At 43.1% G+C, this 19740-nt stretch overlaps 1 protein-coding gene and 1 non-coding gene across 3 annotated transcripts in view; both read right to left on the bottom strand.

Moving 5' to 3' along the window:
* Positions 1-17365, bottom strand: part of mfge8b (milk fat globule EGF and factor V/VIII domain containing b) — a 41795-nt gene extending 24430 nt beyond the window's left edge. The window contains exon 1 of one of the 2 annotated variants that reach the window (XM_055934784.1): positions 17157-17365. In XM_055934784.1, coding sequence (XP_055790759.1) covers positions 17157-17238 — 82 coding nt within the window. In that variant the 5' untranslated portion in view covers positions 17239-17365. The remainder of the gene's footprint in view (positions 1-17156) is intronic. The other variant, XM_055934783.1, reaches the window with a different exon arrangement.
* Positions 4077-4152, bottom strand: trnaa-ugc (transfer RNA alanine (anticodon UGC)). The gene has a single exon. It is a non-coding gene; the product is annotated as a tRNA-Ala (tRNA).
* Positions 17366-19740: the final 2375 nt, after the last annotated feature.

The following is a 19740-nucleotide window of genomic DNA, read 5'->3' as shown; positions in this document are numbered from 1 at the left end:
TAGTTCAGACGCCCACCTCAAACATAGGTTGGAAAGTCGTAGTAGAAGAGTGTTTGGAAAACTACTGTAAACTCCTGGAGGCTGTCATTATGCTGAGGTTATAGTTCTTCTCAGCGGTGCTAGAGAGCCTGGCCTCCCACAAGGCCATGGTGAAAATGGCACGTTCATGAGAGACTCCAAACTTCCTGTGTCTCAGTCTTTCCCCCTTCTATATTTCTCTGGCATCAAAACACACCAGAACCTCTGTGCAAAGTTTATCCAAGGTGAACACGGCTCAAAGACGTGCCCGTGGAGCTCACGTCTTCATATCCTGTTTTGGGAACAGACTAAATGTGGTTTCAGTACAGTAGCTCCCCTTTAAGTGAAGAGACATTGGCCCTGTTCAAATACTTTAAAGTCCACACATCCTTCCTCATTCTCTAGGGGTAATCCCAGATCATAAGTGTTTGATTTCGATAAAATGAAAATCTGCCACCTAATTGCTTTCCCCCAATCTAACAAATTCAGATGTGAGGAAAGGATGCATTTCAAAGTATTCAAAAAGAGGGCCATCGTCCAAGACCTTTAGGTCTTCCTCAGTCGGATCTTCATTTTTAGGAGGGGAATTACAAATGCCATCCATCTTCTTCTTCACAATGTACTGTCTCTATTTGGCACGAACCTGCTAATAGAAATAGATACTGGACAAATGTGAGTGCGTGATACATTTGCACCAACATCCTTTTTCGAAATGTAGCCTAAAGCCAAGTCATCAACATGCATTTCCCAGGGATATCAGTGTTACAGTGGTGTCATGGCCTTGATGGTGTTTTGACTCTCAGTCTCTGGAGAGTTGCAACATGGCAAAGCCTTGGCTGGCAGCACCCACACAACCTTATCTAAATGTTTCTGTCTGTTTATCTTCAGGAAGGAATAAAAACCTCCCTCTTCCTACCAAAGCTCCTTCAGAAAAACCTTGATAGCTAAGCAAAATGTAGGCCTAGTCCATGTTGAAAGAATGACCTTCTGAACAATGACCTAACTGGGTCGTGTTAGTACACGATAGCGAAACTATTTTTCGACGGAAAATGAATATTTGTGCTGATAGTACCTTGCCGTTTCACAGAGTTTTCTTTTATATGGTGCCTACTGAGAACGGCCCTGGTTTTACAAACTGATCTGTGGATCATGTGCTACTTACAGGGTTTGTGAGGAAATTCAAATTAGGGACACAATTATTGTCAAGTGGTTAAGGCTTAGAAATGGTGGTCTAACCCCTATGACTCCCTAGAAATTCCCTTTAACTCATGTAGTAACCAAAAACAGTGTTAAACAAATCAAAATATATTTTAAATTTGAGATTCTTCAAAGTAGCAATCCTTTTCCTTGATGACAGCTTCGCAAACTCTTGCCATTCTTTCAACCAGCTTCATGAGGTAGTTACCTGGAATGCATTTCAGTTAACAGGTGCGCCTTGTTAAAAGTTCATTTGTGGAATTTCTTCCCTTCTTAATGCGCTTGAGCCAATCAGATGTGTTGTGACAAGGTAGGGGTGGTATATAGAAGATAGCCCTAATTGGTAAAAACCCACGTCCATTTTATGGCTAGAACAGCTCAAATAAGCAAAAGAGAAACAGTCTTTCAATTTTCGCCTAAAATGACATACCCAAAGCTAACTGCCTGTAGCTCAGGCCCTGAAGCAAGGATATGCATTTTCCTGGTACCATTAGAAAGGAAACACTTTGAAGTTTGTGGAAATGTGAAAGGAATGTAGGAGAATATAACACATTAGATGTGGTATAAGAATTTTCTTTGGGCACCATCATCTTTGATGGTGCCCAAAGATTGTGATGGGGATTCTTTAAATGATCTTACATAGATTGACGCATGGATGCACCAATAGACTGTTAATTAATAAGCCCTGGAACTTTAAGAAAAAAAAACATTTTTCCCATTAACATTATTAAAACGGCTACATTTTTCTTAACTTTTATTTTCTCCTCTAAGTAAGCAACTCTTCACAAACACAACTGATTCTGTATTGAAAAACAGCCCAAGACCAATTTCAAATGCATTACTTTGTTCAGCTAAAGTCACCTAACCAACATAAAATGATAATAGGGAAGTGGTTTATTAGTTTCTATAGGACTTGGGGGCAACAAATTTCCGTGATAACCTGTGGCTTTTCGTTATAGCTAAAGTTTCACTTTAATTTATTGAGAAATGACAGTTTCATTTTTCTGACTCATTGGCAGTAGGTTATGGAATTGGAATTTCAGTATACTTCCTGAATCGACTGAAATTAAATGGTATTGACCCCAACCCTTATCGTCAGTATTGAAAGAAGATGGAGACAGAGCATAGGGTGGAGTTTAGAAGGGCATTGCTGAATCCTTGGCAGCAGTGGGATTATTAACATGTTTGATCAGCTGAACTGTTTGATCAGCCTCTCTCAACAGCTGAAGTGTTGAGTTCGGGAAGGAAGGAAGTCTCTGAGGAGACTAAAGCTAAAGACCCTTTTATCATACTCATTGATTACATTTCATCTCTGTGAGTGTAAAAAATATATATATTCAGCACATGTATTGTCCAATGAGGAAAAGTTAATAGCAGTTGAATAAACATGCCCTGATAAGTGTCTGCAGTGGAGGTTAAAGGGATACTGTGAGTTTGGGTAAGTAGAAAAACAACTTCAGAGTCAGACAAACTCATTGATACCATATTTATGACATCTGAGTGAAGAAAAACGCAGTATACCAAGATACTTTGTTGACATTTTTATAACAGCTTTGAAATTGGTGACCTCTCTCTGTTCACATAACACCAACAGGATCCCATGGCTGCCACCAAATGTGACACTATTATGAACCAACCAGAGAGTCATTCAGCTCAGTGTGGCTGCCAGGGTTGGCGCACAGGACATTGTGTTATAATGAACTCTGGTGAGTAACAGCCCAGGTCTTTCCCATGTACCAGGTCCCTGCTGTTCCAAATACCAGACAACGGCTGTGGCGTCCCAAATGGCACCCTATTCCCAACATAGTGCATTCATTTCAACAAGAGCACTATGGACCATGGTAAAAGTACACTATATAGAGAATAGGGTGCCATTTGGTACGAACCCCAAAAATACCCTGAGCCACAGCCACATGACTCTAATCAGGAAGTACACAGGTTGAGACAAAGAGAGTGGATTTGAGTTCACTGAGGGATCAGCAGCTCGGGATATAAGGCAGGCAGAAACACTCCCGACTCACATTAACTCTATAATGAGGGGTGTGAGCTAGCAAGGCTAGGTATTTGGTATTTTATTAGGATCCCCATTAGCTGTTGCAAAAGGAGCAGCTACTCCTTCCTAGTGTCCATACAAAATATGACATAATACAGAACATTAATAGACAACAACAGCTCAAGGATAGAACAAATTGAAAAATGCCACCCATAGCCTACATATCAATACTGTATATACACACAAAATATTGAGGTCAAATAGGGGAGAGGTGCCGTGAGGTGTTGCTTTATGTTATTTTTAAACCAGGTTTGATGTTCATTTGAGCAATATGAGATGGAAGGGAGTTCCATGCAATAATGGCTCTGCATAATACTATACGCTTTCTTGAATTTGTTATGGATTTGGGGACTGTGAAAAGACCCCTGGTGGCATATCTGTGGCAGTAAGTGACTATGCAAACAATTTGGGATTTAACACAATGTTTCTTATGAAAAGAAGAAGTGATGCAGTCAGTCTCTCTTCAACTCTTAGCCAAGAGAGACTGGCATGCTTAGTTTTTATATGATCCCTCTGATTACAATGAAGAGCAAGACGTGCTGCTCTGTTCTGGGCCAGCTGCAGCTTAACTAGGTCTTTTACTTTGCAGCACTTATCTTGATTATTGTCCAGTCATGTGGTTAAGACAAAACTAGAGCCTGCAGGACTTCGGAGTGTGGTGTCAAAAAAGCAAGACATCTATTATGGACAGACCTCTCTCCATGTTTTAACCATGACAGTTTACAATTTACATTTACATTTAAGTCATTTAGCAGACGCTCTTATCCAGAGCGACTTACAAGTACATACATTCATACTTTTTTTGTACTGGCCCCCCGTGGGAATTGAACCCACAACCCTGGCGTTGCAAGCGCCATGCTCTACCAACTGAGCTACACGGGGCCACAATCTAAGGTAACACCAAGTAATTTAGTCTCCTCAACTTGTTCAACAGCCACACCATTCATTACCAGATTCAGCTGAAATCTAGAACTTAGGGAATGATTTGTACCAAATACAATGCTCTTAGTTTTAGAGATGTTCAGGAACAGTTAATTACTGGCCACCCATTCCAAACCGGACTGCAACTCCTTGTTAAAGGTTTCAGTGACTTCACTAGCTGTGGTTGAATCATCAGCATACAGTGCATTCAGAAAGTATTCAGACCCCTTGACTTTTTCCACATTTTGTTACGTTACAGCATTATTCTAAAATGGATTACATTTTTTTTTTCATCAATCAACACACAATACCTCATTATGACAAACCAAAAACAGGTTTTTAGAAATGTTTGCAAATCTATTAAAAATAAAAAAGCTGAAATATCATATTTACATAAGTATTCAGACCCTTTACTCAATACTCCCACTTCTCCCCTCTGACGTTCGACGTCACCGGTTTACTAACAACCATTCCTGGCAACGATCATTACACGCACCTAGCACCATCATGAGGCACACCTGGACTCCATTACCACACTCACTACCTCCCCTTTATCTGGCACTCCCTTAGGCAATATTCACCAGGCAATATTGACAATGTGTTTCATGTCCGTACGCATCTCTTGTATTGGTCCATGTTCCGTTTATTATTTTTAAAAACTCACCACCTGCACTTGCTTCCCGACTCCCAGCGTCTCCGACACAGAATACTGCCTCAACAAATGGAAGCAGCAGGAAATCAGGACATCTCCCAGACGGTTGATGAACAGGGATACCTACTTCGTCAACACCATGACCAGCTGGTGCAACTGGGGAAGGCTATGGAAGAGGTTCTTCGAGGTCTTCAATGTCTCAAACATACCCGAGAGGCGTTGCCTTCAACTAGCGGAGAATAGTCTGCCACCAGTCGACACAGCGAGCCAGAACACAAGTCCATTCAGCAGTCCACTCAGGTCAGCAATGCCCGTCTGTCCCTCCCGGATAAATATGATGGAACCACATCTAAATGCTGTGGCTTCCCACTCCAGTGCTCCCTCTCTTTTGCGCACCAGATGAGAGCCCCACCACTGAAAAGGTCCAAGGTTGCCACGGTTATTTCTCTGCTGACTGGGCGGGCATTGGAGTGGGTTACGGCTGTCTGGGAGAGAGTAGAGGAGGAGCTGGTTTAGTACGAGAGGTTCATGGACTGTAGCAGCATCCAGCGGACTGAAGCAGGTTCTAACGGATGGAATGAGCCGGCGCTCCGTACGCTATTCAGAAGAGGACTGCGCGAGGAAGTCCAGACGGAACTGGCATGTCGAGATGACAACCTCTCCTTGGATGCACTCATCGCGATGGCCATCTGGATAACCTACTTCGGGAGCATCGGTACCCTCATCGCTTCTCTCCCTCCCTCAGAGACCACTCTGTATCAGAGCCTGAACCCATGGAGGTAGGGGTCACAAGACTCCCCGCGGCTGAACGACGTAGACGGAAACAGCTGGGGCTCCTTTCCTAAGGAGGGTTCCAGCAGTGTCCGGTACGTCCTACCTCGGAATCCACGAGAGCAGAGGGACGGTCACGTGATCTTCCACCTCCTGGAGCAGGTGTATCTCATCTGCATAATTTTCTGCCAGACCCTTTTTTAGTGTTGATAACACTAGCTGGCTGTCCCTCATTTACTGTTTCTACAGCACTAGTGGATTTCAGTGCTGCGGGGAACTTTATTGACCAGACCCTTGAATCCTCCCTCAACATCACCTCATACCCGCTCTCCTCTCAGTTTCTGGTTCAAGCCCTGGATAATCGACCACTAGGATCCGGAACCATTACACACATCACCACTCATAAGGAAAACATTCCTTTCTTCTTAATTAGAGCTCCAGTTTGCAAGATCATCCTCTGCCTCCCATGGCTCCAACGCCATAACCCCACCATCTCATGGTCGAGGATGAAAATCATGGACTGGGCTCCCAAATGCCAGAGAATCTGCCTTCCCTCGAGTCGTATCCCCTGTGGACTGGGACGTACAGTGCCTTGCAAAAGTATTCACCCCCCTTGGTGTTTTTCCTATTTTGTTGCATTACAACCTGTAATTTAAATGGATATTTATTTGGATTTTATGTAATGGACATACACAAAATTGTCCAAATTGGTGAAGTGAAATGAAAAAATATATCTTGTTAAAAAAGAAAAAGTTAAGGAACCTTCAGAAGTCACATAATTAGTTAAATAAAGTCACCTGTGTGCAATCTAAGTGTCACATGATCTCTTTTTTTATCTCAGTATATATACACACCTGTTCTGAAAAGGCCCCAGAGTCTGCAACACCACTAAGCAAGGGGCACCACCAAGCAAGTGGCACCATGAAGACCAAGGAGCTCTCCAAACAGGTCAGGGACAAAGTTGTGGAGAAGTACAGATCAGGGTTGGGTTATAAAAAAATATCCCAAACGTTGAACATCCCACGGAGCACCATTATTAAACAAATGGAAAGAATTTGGCACCACAACAAACCTGCCAAGAGATGGCCGCCCACTAAAACTCACGGACCAGGCAAGGAGGGCATTAATCAGAGAGGCAACAAAGAGACCAAAGATAACCCTGAAGGAGCTGCAAAGCTCCACAGCGGAGATTGGAGTATCTGTCCATAGGACCACTTTAAGCCGTGCACTCCACAGAGCTGGGCTTTATTGAAGTGGACAGAAAAAAAGCCATCTGTGGCATGACTTAAATATTGTTGTACACCAGCGGAACCCATCCAACTTGAAGGAACTGGAGCAGTTTTCCCTTGGAAAATGGGCAAAAATCCCAGTGGTTAGATGTGCCAAGCTTATAGATACATACCCCAAGAGACTTGCAGCTGTAATTTCTGCAAAGGGTGGCTCTACAAAGTATTGACTTTAGGGGGATGAATAGCTATGCACGCTCAACTTTTCAGTTGTCATTTCTTGTTTGTTTCACAAAAAGAAATATTTTGCATTTTCAAAGTGGTCGGCATGTTGTGTAAATCAAATGATACAAACCCCCAAAAATCAATTTTAATTCCAGGTTGTAAAGCAACAAAATAGGAAAAACGCCAAGGGGGTGAATACTTTCACAAGGCACTGTTTATTTGGACATTCGCCAGGCTCTGGAGAGGGAACCCGCACCCACTACCTGTCCACCTGAGCACATCTACATTCTCACGGGGATAAGGTTTTTGACCTGGGCATACACGGGTGTCGTGGCTGGACACCATGGGATCACCCGTACTATTCAATCTCTCTCCGAGAAGTATTGGTGGCCCACCTAGGCACAGGACGTTATTCATTACGTCAACTCCTGTTCTGAGTGTGCCCAAACTAAGTCCCACCAGCACGCTCCAGCAGGGAAACTCTTTTCCCTTATCGTGCCTCAGCATCGCTGGGCTCGTCTGTCCATTGACTGTTACAGATCTCCCCTCTGACGGTTTCATCACCATTCTGGTGGTTGTGGACAGATTTTCAAAATCATGCCGGTTTATTCCGCTCTCTGGTCTCCCAACAGTTCTCCAGGTGGCTGAGGCACTGTTCCAGCAGGTCTTCTGGTACTATGGCCTTCCGGAGGACAACGTCTCTGACCGTGGGCCTCAATTCACGTCACGGGTATGAAGGGCTTGCATGGAAAAAAACTGGGGGTCACGGTCAGCCTCACTTCCGGGCACCGGCCTCAGTCCAGTGGAGAGGATGAACCAGGAGCTGAGGAGGTTCCTGAGGAGTCACTGCCAGAACCGGCATGGGGAGCGGACTAGATTCCTTCCTTGGGGGGAATATGCCCATAATTCATTACGTCACTCCTCCACCGGGCTAACTCACTTCCAGTGTGATCAGCCGGCCCTGGCTCAGTGGACTCCGAGCCAGACCAAAGCCCCTGCGGTGGACGAATGTTTCCGGTGCGCCACCATCAGAAGGAGCAGGCAGACCGCCACCACAGTGAGAATCCCGTATTCCATCCTGGGGATCGTGTCTGGCTCTCTGCCTGGAACTTCCCACTCGGCCTGCCCTGCAAGAAGCTGAGCCCCTTGTTTGTGTGGCCATTCAAGGTTCTCCGGAGGGTCAACAAGGTGACGTGTAGGTTACAGCTTCCTAGTGACTACCGTATCTGACCTTTTCATGTCTCCCTTCTCAGGCCGGTGGTTCCTGGTCCCCTGGATGATGCTGTCCCCCACAACACCCATCCACCCCCCTTGGACGTCGAGGGAGGTTCTGCCTATGCCGTGATATCCCTACTGGACTCCCAAACATTGTGGGGTTTGGCTCCAGTACCTGGTGGACTGGGAGGGAAATGGCCCAGAGAAGCCATGTTGGGTTCCGGTGGAGGACATTCTGGATTCCAACATTATCCTTGATTTCCATCTTCACCGCCCAGACCGGCCAGCTCCTCGTCCTTGGGGCTGTCCCTATGGCCTGCGGCGTCCTGTGGCGTCTGGGGGGGGGTACTGTCACGTCTACTCCCACTCCTCCGGCATTCAAAGTCGCCGGTTTACTAACCACCGGTCCTGTCACACGCACCTGCGCTTCATGATGAGGCACACCTGGACTCCATTACCTCACTCATTACCTCCCCTTTATCTGGCACTCCCTTAGTAAATACTGTCCGTATGCTACTTGTATCGTTCCCTTTATTATTAAACTTACCACCTGCACTTGCTTCCCGACTCCCAGCTTCTCCGTTACACGCTACAAGCTTGTACACCTCTATTTGGGGAGTTTATCCCATTCTTCTCTGCAGATCCTCTCAAGCTCTGTCAGGTTGGATGGGGAGTGTCGCTGCGCAGCTATTTTCAGGTCTCTCCAGAGATGTTCGATCGGGTTCAAATCCGCGCTCTGGCTGTGCCACTCAAAGACATTCAAAGACTTGTCTTGAAGCCACTCCTGCTTTGTCTTGGCTGTGTGCTTAGGGTCATTTTCCTGTTGAAAGGTAAACCTTCGTACCATTCAGAGGTCCTGAGTGCTCTGGAGCAGATTTGCATCAAGAATCTCTGTACTTTGCGCCGTTCATCTTTCCCTCGATCCTGACTAGTCTCCCAGTCCCTGCCACTGAAAAACATCCCCACAGCATGATGCTGCCATCACCATGCTCCACCGTAGGGACGGTGACAGGTTTCCTACAGATGTGACACGTGGCATTCAGGCAAAATAGTTGAATCTTGGTTTCATCAGACCAGAGAATCTTGTTTCTCATGGTCAGTGTCCTTTAGGGGACTTTTGGCAAACTCCAAGCTGGCGGTTACAGTATGTGGCTTTTACTGAGGAGTGCCTTCCGTCTGGCCACTCAACCATAAAGGCCTGATTGGTGGAGTGCTGCAGAGATGGTTGTCCTTCTGGAAGGTTCTCCCATCTTTACAGAGGAACTCTGGAGCTCTGTCAGAATGACGATCAGATTCTTGATCACCTCCCTGACCAAGGTCCTTCTCCCCCGATTGCTCAGTTTGGCCGGGCGGCCAGCTCTAGAAAGAGTCGGTGGTTCCAAACTTCTTCCATTTAAGAATGATGGAGGCCACTGTGTTCTTGGGGACCGTCAATGCTGCAGACGTGTTTTTGTACCCTTCCCCAGATCTGTGCCTAGACACAATCCTGTCTCAGAGCTCTATGGACAATTACTTCAACCTCATGGCTTGGTTTTTGCTCTGACATGCACTGTCAACTGTGGGACCTCATATAGACAGGTGTGTCTTTCCAAATCATGTCCAATCAATTTAATTTACCACAGGTGGACTCCAATCAAGTTGTAGAAACATCTTAAGGATGATCAATGGAAACAGGATGCACCTGAGCCCAATTTTGAGTCTCATAGCAAAGTGTCTGAATACTTGTGTAATTAAGGTATTTATTTTTATACATTTGCAAAATGTCAAAAAATAAGTTTTCGCTTTGTCATTATGGGGTATTGTGTGTAGATTGATGAGAAACATTTTAAATGTAATCCATTTTAGAATACAGATTTAATGTTACAATGTGGAAAATGTCAAAGGGTCTAAATACTTTCCGAATGCCCTGTATATAATGCTGTATAGACTGTCTGAGGTTTGTGTTCAAGAGTCACTCCAGATTAATCTGCTGCTGAGAGGATCAAGCTCACATGCTAACTACACCAGTCACGCGTGTGCATCTGCCATCGCAAGCATTTTGTTTTTCACCATCCACGCAAGATGAAATCATGACATGCAGGTTAAAATATCATATTTCACTGGTCATGCATAAGATCCTCTTTTTAGCTGTTTCTTTGAAGAATTTTGACCTGGACAAAATTGTGTGTTTATATACTCTGACGCTTAATCCACAGATAAAAAGGGAAACCTAGTTAGTCATCTTTAAATGAATCTCTCCTTGTTTTGTCTTTAAAACATCCACGTGGGTTTGTAGCTTCCTGATATCCAATAAGGAGGGGACTTGCAGCGCGTGGCACATTTCAAATAGAACTAAGTTATATTTTAGCGCTTGGCTACTCAGACGCTCATTCACACGCGCAAGAGGTGTAGGTGAAATGATTGAATATCATGTATATGTACATTTATTTTTCAATGCTCGTGCACACAACATGGCCAGTGAGGTTTGCATGTCAGGCTGCTTGGGCCAACAGACACCAACAGGGGTGATCGCATTAGAAAGGCAGGTGGAAAACAAAAACAGACTGACTGGAGACATTGGCTTCATTTCAAAAAGTCCTGGGACTGTTTACGCAAGCCAGGTTCCCTACAAACTCCCCGGAGTGGTCCATTTGAGGACACTTAGAAGGCCGGGAGGGGAGGGCAGGAGAAGGTTGTGGTCACGCTGTTGCAATAGAATTACCAGGCTTAACTCGCTACGAACAGAATGCACCTAGACATAAGTGGGCAGTCTTCTAATCGAATTGATGCGCAAGAACATCCACTGCAGACAAAGTTTATTCTTGCTGTGCGTGTATGTTCAATGACAATGTGCAGTTAGTGCATTAGTAAGCACATCATGCTATGCAACCAAGGGCAAAATCATGTCTCCTATAAAAAGGCAGTCGAGAACACTCAAGTTATCATCAAGCATGACATGAAGCTAAATCAGGGGTATAAACAAAATTATAAACTGGCTGGTTCGAGCCCTGAATGCTGTTTGGCTGACAGCCGTGGTATATCAGACCGTATACCACGGGTATGACAAAATATTTATTTTTTACTTATCTATATATTGGTAACCAATTTATAATAGCAATAAGGCACCTCAGGGGGTTGTGGTATATGGCCAAAATACCACGGCTAAGGGCTGTATCCAGGCACTCCGTTGCAAGTAAGAACAGTCCCTAACCGTGGTATATTGACCCTATGGAAAAAGTCTGGTTTGTTTGAAAATGAGATTACAAAAAGTGTACTGATTTAAGAGCACACTATTCGTGTTGTATATCTTATGTGTACATACACTCCCTTCTGTGAAGGGAGTAGTACATAGCATTGTATGAGATCTTCAGTTTCTTGGCAATTTCTCGCATGGAATAGCCTTCATTTCTCAGAACAAGAATAGACTGACGAGTTTCAGAAGAAAGGTCTTTGTTTCTTTACATTTTGAGTCTGTAATTGAACTCACAAATGCTGATCCTCAAGATAATCAACTAGTCTAAAGAAGGCAAGTTGTATTGCTTCTTTAAAATCAGCGCAACAGTTTTCAGCTGTGCTAACATAATTGCAAAAGGGTTTTCTAATGACCAATTAGCTAATTCAAGTTTGTAATTTTAAAAGGCTAACACAAGGTGCCATTGGACCACAGGAGTGATGGTTGCTGATAAATGGGCCTCTGTATGCCTATTTATCAGCAACTATCACGGTCCCGTGTGGCTCAGTTGGTAGAGCATGGCGCTTGCAACGCCAGGATTGTGGGTTCAATTCCCACGGGGGGACCAGGGTTCAATTCCCACGGGGGGACCAGGATGAATATGTATGAACTTTCCAATTTGTAAGTCGCTCTGGATAAGAGCATCTGCTAAATGACTTAAATGTATTGTAAATGTAGATATTCCATAAAGAATCTGCCGTTTCCAGCTACAATAGTCATTTACAACACTAACAATGTCTACACTGTATTTCTGATCAATTTGATGTTACTTTAATGGCCACAAAATTTTGCTTTTCTTTCAAAAACAAGGACATTTCTAAGTGAACCCAAACTTTTGAACAGTAGTGTATGTGTGTGTTTGCGTGTATGAGTACCTGACCTGCTGTCATACGGCAACCGAGGACACTTCAGGGTCGTAGTCATTAGGCGCCAAAGAAGAAGAAAACATTTTGAAACGGTGGAACTATACCTGAAAGAAACACTTATTTTTGTTGCTACATTGTGTCCTAATGAATACAACCCTGATGTGTGACAGAGTCCAATTCATTCCTATGTGTGTGTGACATAGATTTCTTAGAGGCCTTGCCAGGCCTAACATGAGTATTACCGTAAGCCTAGGGATGCTACAGCTGCAGGTGAGATTTAAGTAATCTGCAGACACTTCTCTGAGCCACCTGCTATCCAAAAATAAACAACTTATATAAATACACATAAAAAGCTATTCTCAGACATAGGCTAACTCACGTAGCCTAGAGTACTGTAGCTTCTATGAACTTCATGTTATTGGCATAGCCTTATCGCCAAGTCTAAATGACTACCATTTCTACTTGTTACACTTCAGATGGTGTATAAATCACTGTTCCGAAACTGTTCTAATCAAGTGAGTCGCTTTGCTGGCCACAAAAGGATGCTGCGAAGTTTGAATTGAGTTTGGCTGCATGTATCAGATCACAGGACGGCATTTAAAATATTTAACACAACAGATTGGAAAGTGGGACGAACGACACCGAGGCCCAAATTGGAATGTTCCATTTTGCAAAGAAAGATTGATTAGCCGGTCACTATTAAAAATGGATACGAGGCCCTCGGAAAGAGTTGACATTAAACGTGAAGACATCAGAACAAAAATGAGACGGGTCCCCAAAGGCAGGACCCTACTGGCACTGCAGATGGCAAAGGCTATGGCAGGCTGCAGCTTTTTGAATGGTTCATAGGACACACGTGCGCACACACACACACACACACACACACACACACACACACACACACACACACACACGAGTTGAGCATTTGGCCCTGCATCCAGCTATATTTAGCTCTGGTTCTCTCAGCTGCCCCGTGTGGTCTTGTTGTGAGAAAAAGTAAGCCTCAGCATGACACAAATCATGGCTTTGCATATCCCTTACCACAACACTGACCAGCGACTTGACCCAGCACAAAGCTTGACCCAGCTAACAATTCTAGGGAGAGAGAATGTTTTTGTAATGTTACCCTGATGTTTGAGTGTCCAGTTTTTCGTTAGTTAGGGGAACATTCTGTGCATGTTAACAAAAACCTCCTGAGAACCTATTTAGCATGTTTAAGCGTTAGGAGAACATTCCCTTAATGTCGAACATAACTTAAAATGTATTTAGGGACATCACCGGAACAAGCTGGGAACTAGACAAAAACCTCCACAGGGCTATGCCAGAACGCCCTGCTTTAAACAGTTCCCATGAAACGTGTCTAGAACATTCATATCTAATTCATATCTAATATTCTGAGAACATGGCAGTTTCTGTTTAAATTTGGCATGATGTTGATGCAATATTCTTCTAGCCTAGCACACACAGTCTTCCCGCTGTCTCTGTCAACAATCTTTAACAGCTGACTCAGATAAATAGCAATGTGGCTATTAGTTGTCATTATTAAGTAGTTGTCATTACTATGAGAAATGGTGCCAGTACGCTCTGAATTAACAGCAAATCAATGATTATTTTACGAGTGGTCCCAACGATGTTCAACAAAATGAGGAATCCAATCCAGTCACCTCATCATGAAGAGATCATCTTCAACTAGGAGCAAGCCAGGTAAGCAAGCTAGTTAGGTACACAACTTCATTAGCTTAACCGCTAGGCTGCCTGCCCTTCGAGCAGAGCAGGAAGGCCCATTGCCCTAACACAGCGTGTACACATGTTGCTCCAGAGCCAGTGATGTTCTTCCTTCAGACAAACATTCTTAAAAAATGTGCTCATTTGCGCAATATCTTTAGTTCACATTCGCTTGTTAATTTCCAAACTCACCAAGTAGCTACTACCTACACTCATAACTTTATGAGCTGGATTGCCTGTCTCTGCAATTAGTTTGTTGTTTGCGGTCATTAGCCTATTTAGCTAGCAGCCTCTATGGACATTCGCTAGTATTTGTGCTAATTCTGTTAGCATTCTGGTAATAGACACCAGTGGACTTTTTTAGCGGCCCCTTGTGTACTAAAACGGTAATAGGGAGAGGTTGAAAATGTCAGAAAGACACTTGCCAGCTGTTCAGCGCATGCTCTGCATACGTGTCCTGGTAATCCGTCTGTCTCTACGGCCTTGCGAATGTTAACCTGTGTTAACTTACATCGGCTAAGGCGAGTGTGGTCACAGTCATCTGGAACAGCTGGTGCTCTCATGCATGGTTCAGTGTTGCTTGCGTCGAAGCAAGCACAGAAGGCATTTAGCTAGTCTGGTAGGATCGCGTCACTGGGCAGCTCGTGGCTGGCTTTCCCTTTGTAATCTGTGCCGGTTTGCAAGCCCTGCCACATCTGATGAGTGTCAGCGCTGGCATATTAGGATTCGATCTTAGTCCTGTATTGATGCTTTGCCTGTTTTATTGCTGGTCGGAGGTCGTAGTGGGATTTCTTGTAAACGGCCGGATTAGTATCCCACTCCTTGAAAGCAGCAGCTCTAGATTTTAGCTCAGTACGGATGTTGCCTGTAATTCACGGCTTCTGGTTGGGATATGTACAGTCAGTTGGGATATGTACGTACGGTCACTGATGTGGTAAACTTCTTAATGCCATTGGATGAATCCCGGAACATATTCCAATCTGTGCTAGCGAAAATAGTCTTGTAGCTTACCATCTGCTTCATCAGACCACTTCTGTATTGAGCACATGCGTCACTTGTACTTCCTGTTTTGAGTTTTTGCTTGTAAGCAGGAATCAGGATAGAGTTATGATCAGATTTCCCAAATGGAGGGCAAGGGAGAGTTTTGTATGCATCTCTGTGTGTGGAGTAAAGGTGATCTAGAGTGTGTGTGTGTGTGTGTGTGTGTGTGTGTGTGTGTGTGTGTGTGTGTGTGTGTGTGTGTGTGTTAAACATTTGGGTCTTCATGACAATTTACTTTCTTGTGGACCCAAATAAATAAGACTGATAAAGCACGTGAAACATGTTGTTTTCTTCCCCTCGGGGTAAGTTGGAGAAGAGTGGGTAGGCTCATGGATCTGGTGACCAGTTTTGGAACCAAGGTGGTTTTCACCATGGAGCACTCAGCTAAAGTGTGTGTGTGAGTGTGTTTTTGACAGTCTCTCCCTCAGACACACAAACACAGAGAGAAAGACAGGACATCTAATGATCACAATCAATTAGCAAAAATGATGGAGTTGTCAGTAAACTTTTATGAATGATGATCTAAGGAGTTTGCGTTAGAGATCACTTTATGTTTGTCAGAGAGAGAGTGACACGGTCAAATTCATTCATATCAATTAAATCCTTCCTACCCACTGCCATTGGGGTCTTTTGTACACTAGTACTGTCTATTTTACTACATATTTATGTTTTGTGTGATTGTCTTGTATTTGTATTGTTTTTACTATTCCTGTGTGACAAACTAATTTCATCTCATCTCTCAGCAGATGAGATTGCCATGGCCAGGTGGAACAATGTCGGCAACTCGTTCCAGCACCTTTTCCTGCAAGCTGAAGTTCAATTATGGTCATTATTTTGGTCCTTTTTTCTGCGATCTTTCCTGCCATCCAGGGTTGTCTATTAGTGTTGTTTAAGGATTTGTTGTTTACTGTTCATAATCACACTGAAATGTAAAATTATCCAATTTAAATATATTTGTATATTGTTGTTCAGTGTAATAATTAGTTGTAGTAATGGTTATTTAATACAAACACCAGCAGTTGCAGTGAGTGTTGGTGTTTCGCTCATGCCTCTCAATGCAGTTAGAATGAAACGGAATAGAATCTTTGAATGTGGTTCTCACTTCTTACTTTTTAACTGAAGCACACTTTCAAAGCGCATAACTTGGGTTCTGCTAAAGATAGCTCAGTGATTTATACAGATCTGGATTGGGGACAGTGTGTAGTTTGAAGAAGAAACAAATGCCACCATGTAAATGGTTTTCCCATACGTCCTTTCTATTCATCCACGCATGTCCTGGATGCAAAGTACTTTCTATTCATCCTGGATGCAAAGAACGCAGAGTGCCAACGGCATAAAGATGGGACATGGGCAAACATAGTGGGCACTACTGTGAGGAGCACTTTGAACACAATGCCCTTAGGTGTTAGTTATTTCATGCAGAGGTTTTAATACCTACTTATGCCTAATCCGAAGAAATCCAAAGAAATGCTTATGTTATCTTTATACCTATAGAATGACAATTAGCCCAGTTGGTTGATATGGAAATGCTTTTTTAAGCACTGTTGCTACAGAGGGAGTGAATAAAATTAGATTAGCCACGTCACACTTAAACAACCACTAGATAACAACTGTGTTCAAAACTGTCCATTGCATAATGTTAAATTAAATACTAAACAACAAAAATGTACATACATACACATACATATATATATATAAATAAATTCCATGCAGCAATGTATTCCCACTCAAGGACCCCTCCAAATTCTAAAAACAGGAATGGGGTGTTACTTTGGGAAACTGAATTGGTAGTGCCACTTATGCCAGCCTTGGAATGTCCCACTTATACCCACACACTGTAAAAAAAAAAAAAAAAATCAATTGCGTAGAGAAAAGGACACCGCCTTCCAATGTGTGTGTGTATATATATATATATATATATATATACTCGCATCACACCACTGCTCAATATCCACCTCGGACCGACACACGGTGTGCTCAGCGCATTATAAAGGCTTAAACTAGGTTAACTGTAAACAAAACAAAAACAACTTACCATTCACTGTGGAAATGGCACCAACCAGAAAACAAACTACAAAGAGTGGAATGGAGAACGCGAAACGAATTTGGGTCTTCATTGTGGCTTCTTTCACTCTCTCTTTGAACTCTTGGGACAAAAACACAGCTGCTCCGTGTGGTGTTGCTGCGTTGGTTGGTGAGATTGAAAGATAGGCGGTGTCAGAGTGAGAGCGCGTGTATCTCTGCTTCCATCCAATTAAATTCTGTTTGATAATTGTAAACCCTCCCTGGGGGTGTGATTTGAAAAACGGTTTAAAGTAAATATAGCACCGTGAAAAGGGGTGGGGTGTAACTGTCAGAGTAGTGATGCATTATAGATACATAATTATGTATCCTATAAAAACTGTTCAGTTTGGAAGTAAGGTATGATTAAAAAAAACTGTTCAGTTAGGAAGTAAGGTATGGTCAACTGCCATTTTTCTTTTTTACCAGCCAGGAATTTGGTGGAATGATATGTCCCTTCACACATTATAATGGCATAGCATGGAACGGAACAGACAGTGGTGGAAAAAGTACTCAAATGTCATACTTGACTAAAGATAAAGGCTCCTTAATTGAAATGACTCACGTAAAAGTGAAAGTCACTCAGTAAAATACTGCTTGAGTAAAAGTTTAAAACCAAGTATTTAGTTTTAAATACACTTAAGAATCAAAAGTAAATGTAATTGGTAAAATATACTTAAGCATCAAATGTAAAAGTATTTAAAAAAATCTAATTCATTATATTAAGCAAACCTGAGGGCACCATTGTCTTGCTTATTTCATTTGTGGCTAGCTAGGGGCACACTCCAAAAATTACAATGAAGCATTTGTGTTCATTTAGCCCACCAGATCAGAGGCAGCAGGGATAACCAGGGATGTTCTCTTGATAAGTGTGTGAATTGGACCCCTTTGCTGTCCTGCTAAGCATTTGAAAAGTACTTTTGGGTGTCTCGGAAAACTTATGGAGTTAAAAGTACATTATTTTCTTTAGGAATGGAGTGAAGTAAAAGTAAATGTCAACAAAATCAATAGTAAAGTAAAGTACAGATACCCCCAAAAAATACAAAGTAGTACTTCAAAGTAGCTTTATTTAGTTACTTTACACCACTGGGAACAGAACATAATGAAATGGATGGAACAGAAGAGATCAGATCAAATCATAACAGAACAGAATAATATAGAAAGAAATAGATACTTGATTGTCCATTTGGTTAGAACTGAATACATCTTGAGTGCCAATCAATTAATTATGGAAAGGTGAAAACATTGTCTTTATAAAAAATAAACAATGTTTATGTAATGCTCTTCGAATGTGTTTTGTATCTGATAAGCCAGGTGTGGTTGCAAACCAACTTTTGATTAAAATGTGGCTTATAGGCCTCCCGAGTGGCGCAGTGGTCTAAGCCACTGCATCGCAATGCTAGCTGTGCCACTAGAGATTCTGGGTTTGAGTCCAGGCTCTGTTGCAGCTGGCCCCGACCGGGAGGCCCATGGGACGGAGCACAATTGGCCCAGCGTCGTCGGGGTTAGGGGAGGGTTTGGCCGGCAGGGATATCCTTGTCTCATCGCGCACAAGCGACTCCTGTGGCGGGATGGGCACAGTGCACGCTGACATGGTAGCCAAGTGTACGGTGTTTCCTCTGACACATTGGTGTGGCTGCCTTCCAGGTTGGATGGGCATTGTGTAAAGAAGCAGTGCAGCTTGGTTGGGTTGTGTTTCGGAGGACGCATGGCTCTCAACCTTTGTCTGTACGGGAGTTGCAGCGATGAGACAAGACTGTAACTACTACCAATTGGATACCATGAAATTGGGGAGAAAAAAGGGGTGAAAATACAAAACAAAAAAAAGTGGCTTATAACATTGCCTCCATATAGACACGGACCATAGCATTTAGTCTGACAGCTGCAACAGATGTTTATTTTGCAGAATCTGTGGATCATTTTTTAAATCTCTTGTGAGGGAGTGCTAGAGAAGTCAACTGCTGGGTATGCAGAAATTGTCATTTGGTGGTGGTGGGTCTAACTAACTTCTCTACACACACACATACACATACACACACACACTGTAAGACTGAATGTGGGTGTTATTCGGGCTGAGATCCATCCCTGGTGTCAGAGGTGATTTGTGTGTTGATAGAGTAAGTGGGTGTAAGTAAACGGAACTCAATATGTTCTCTCTCTGTTCTTATTATTCTTTTGTGTGTGCACATTATTAACAGTAAATGTAACATTTTGAGATCCAATCTTTACTAGAAAACATGTTTGAGATACGTAACCCAGCCAGCACATAACGTTCTGAGACTTATATGTTTCTTAAAGCTTGGGATAGTGTGATTGTCCTATGGTTATTTTGCATACAACCTTCCCACAACGTTCTGGGAATTGTGCAAGCTACCCAGGTAGCACATAACACTCTGACAACCATATTTTTCTCAGGTTGGAATTTCAGTACCTCTGCATAACGTTTCCTACAGGTTTCCTCCTGGTTCTATTTAAAGTAGTGTTCTCAAATTGTTCCCAGAATGTTAAGAAACAACGTTCTTCTGTGGGAATTTCAGTACTTCAGCATAACATTTTCT

This window comes from Salvelinus fontinalis, chromosome 9 (genome assembly GCF_029448725.1).
Source record: "Salvelinus fontinalis isolate EN_2023a chromosome 9, ASM2944872v1, whole genome shotgun sequence".
In the NCBI taxonomy this organism is placed as follows: Eukaryota; Metazoa; Chordata; class Actinopteri; order Salmoniformes; family Salmonidae; genus Salvelinus; species Salvelinus fontinalis.
This window is presented reverse-complemented; position numbering and strand designations above follow the sequence as displayed.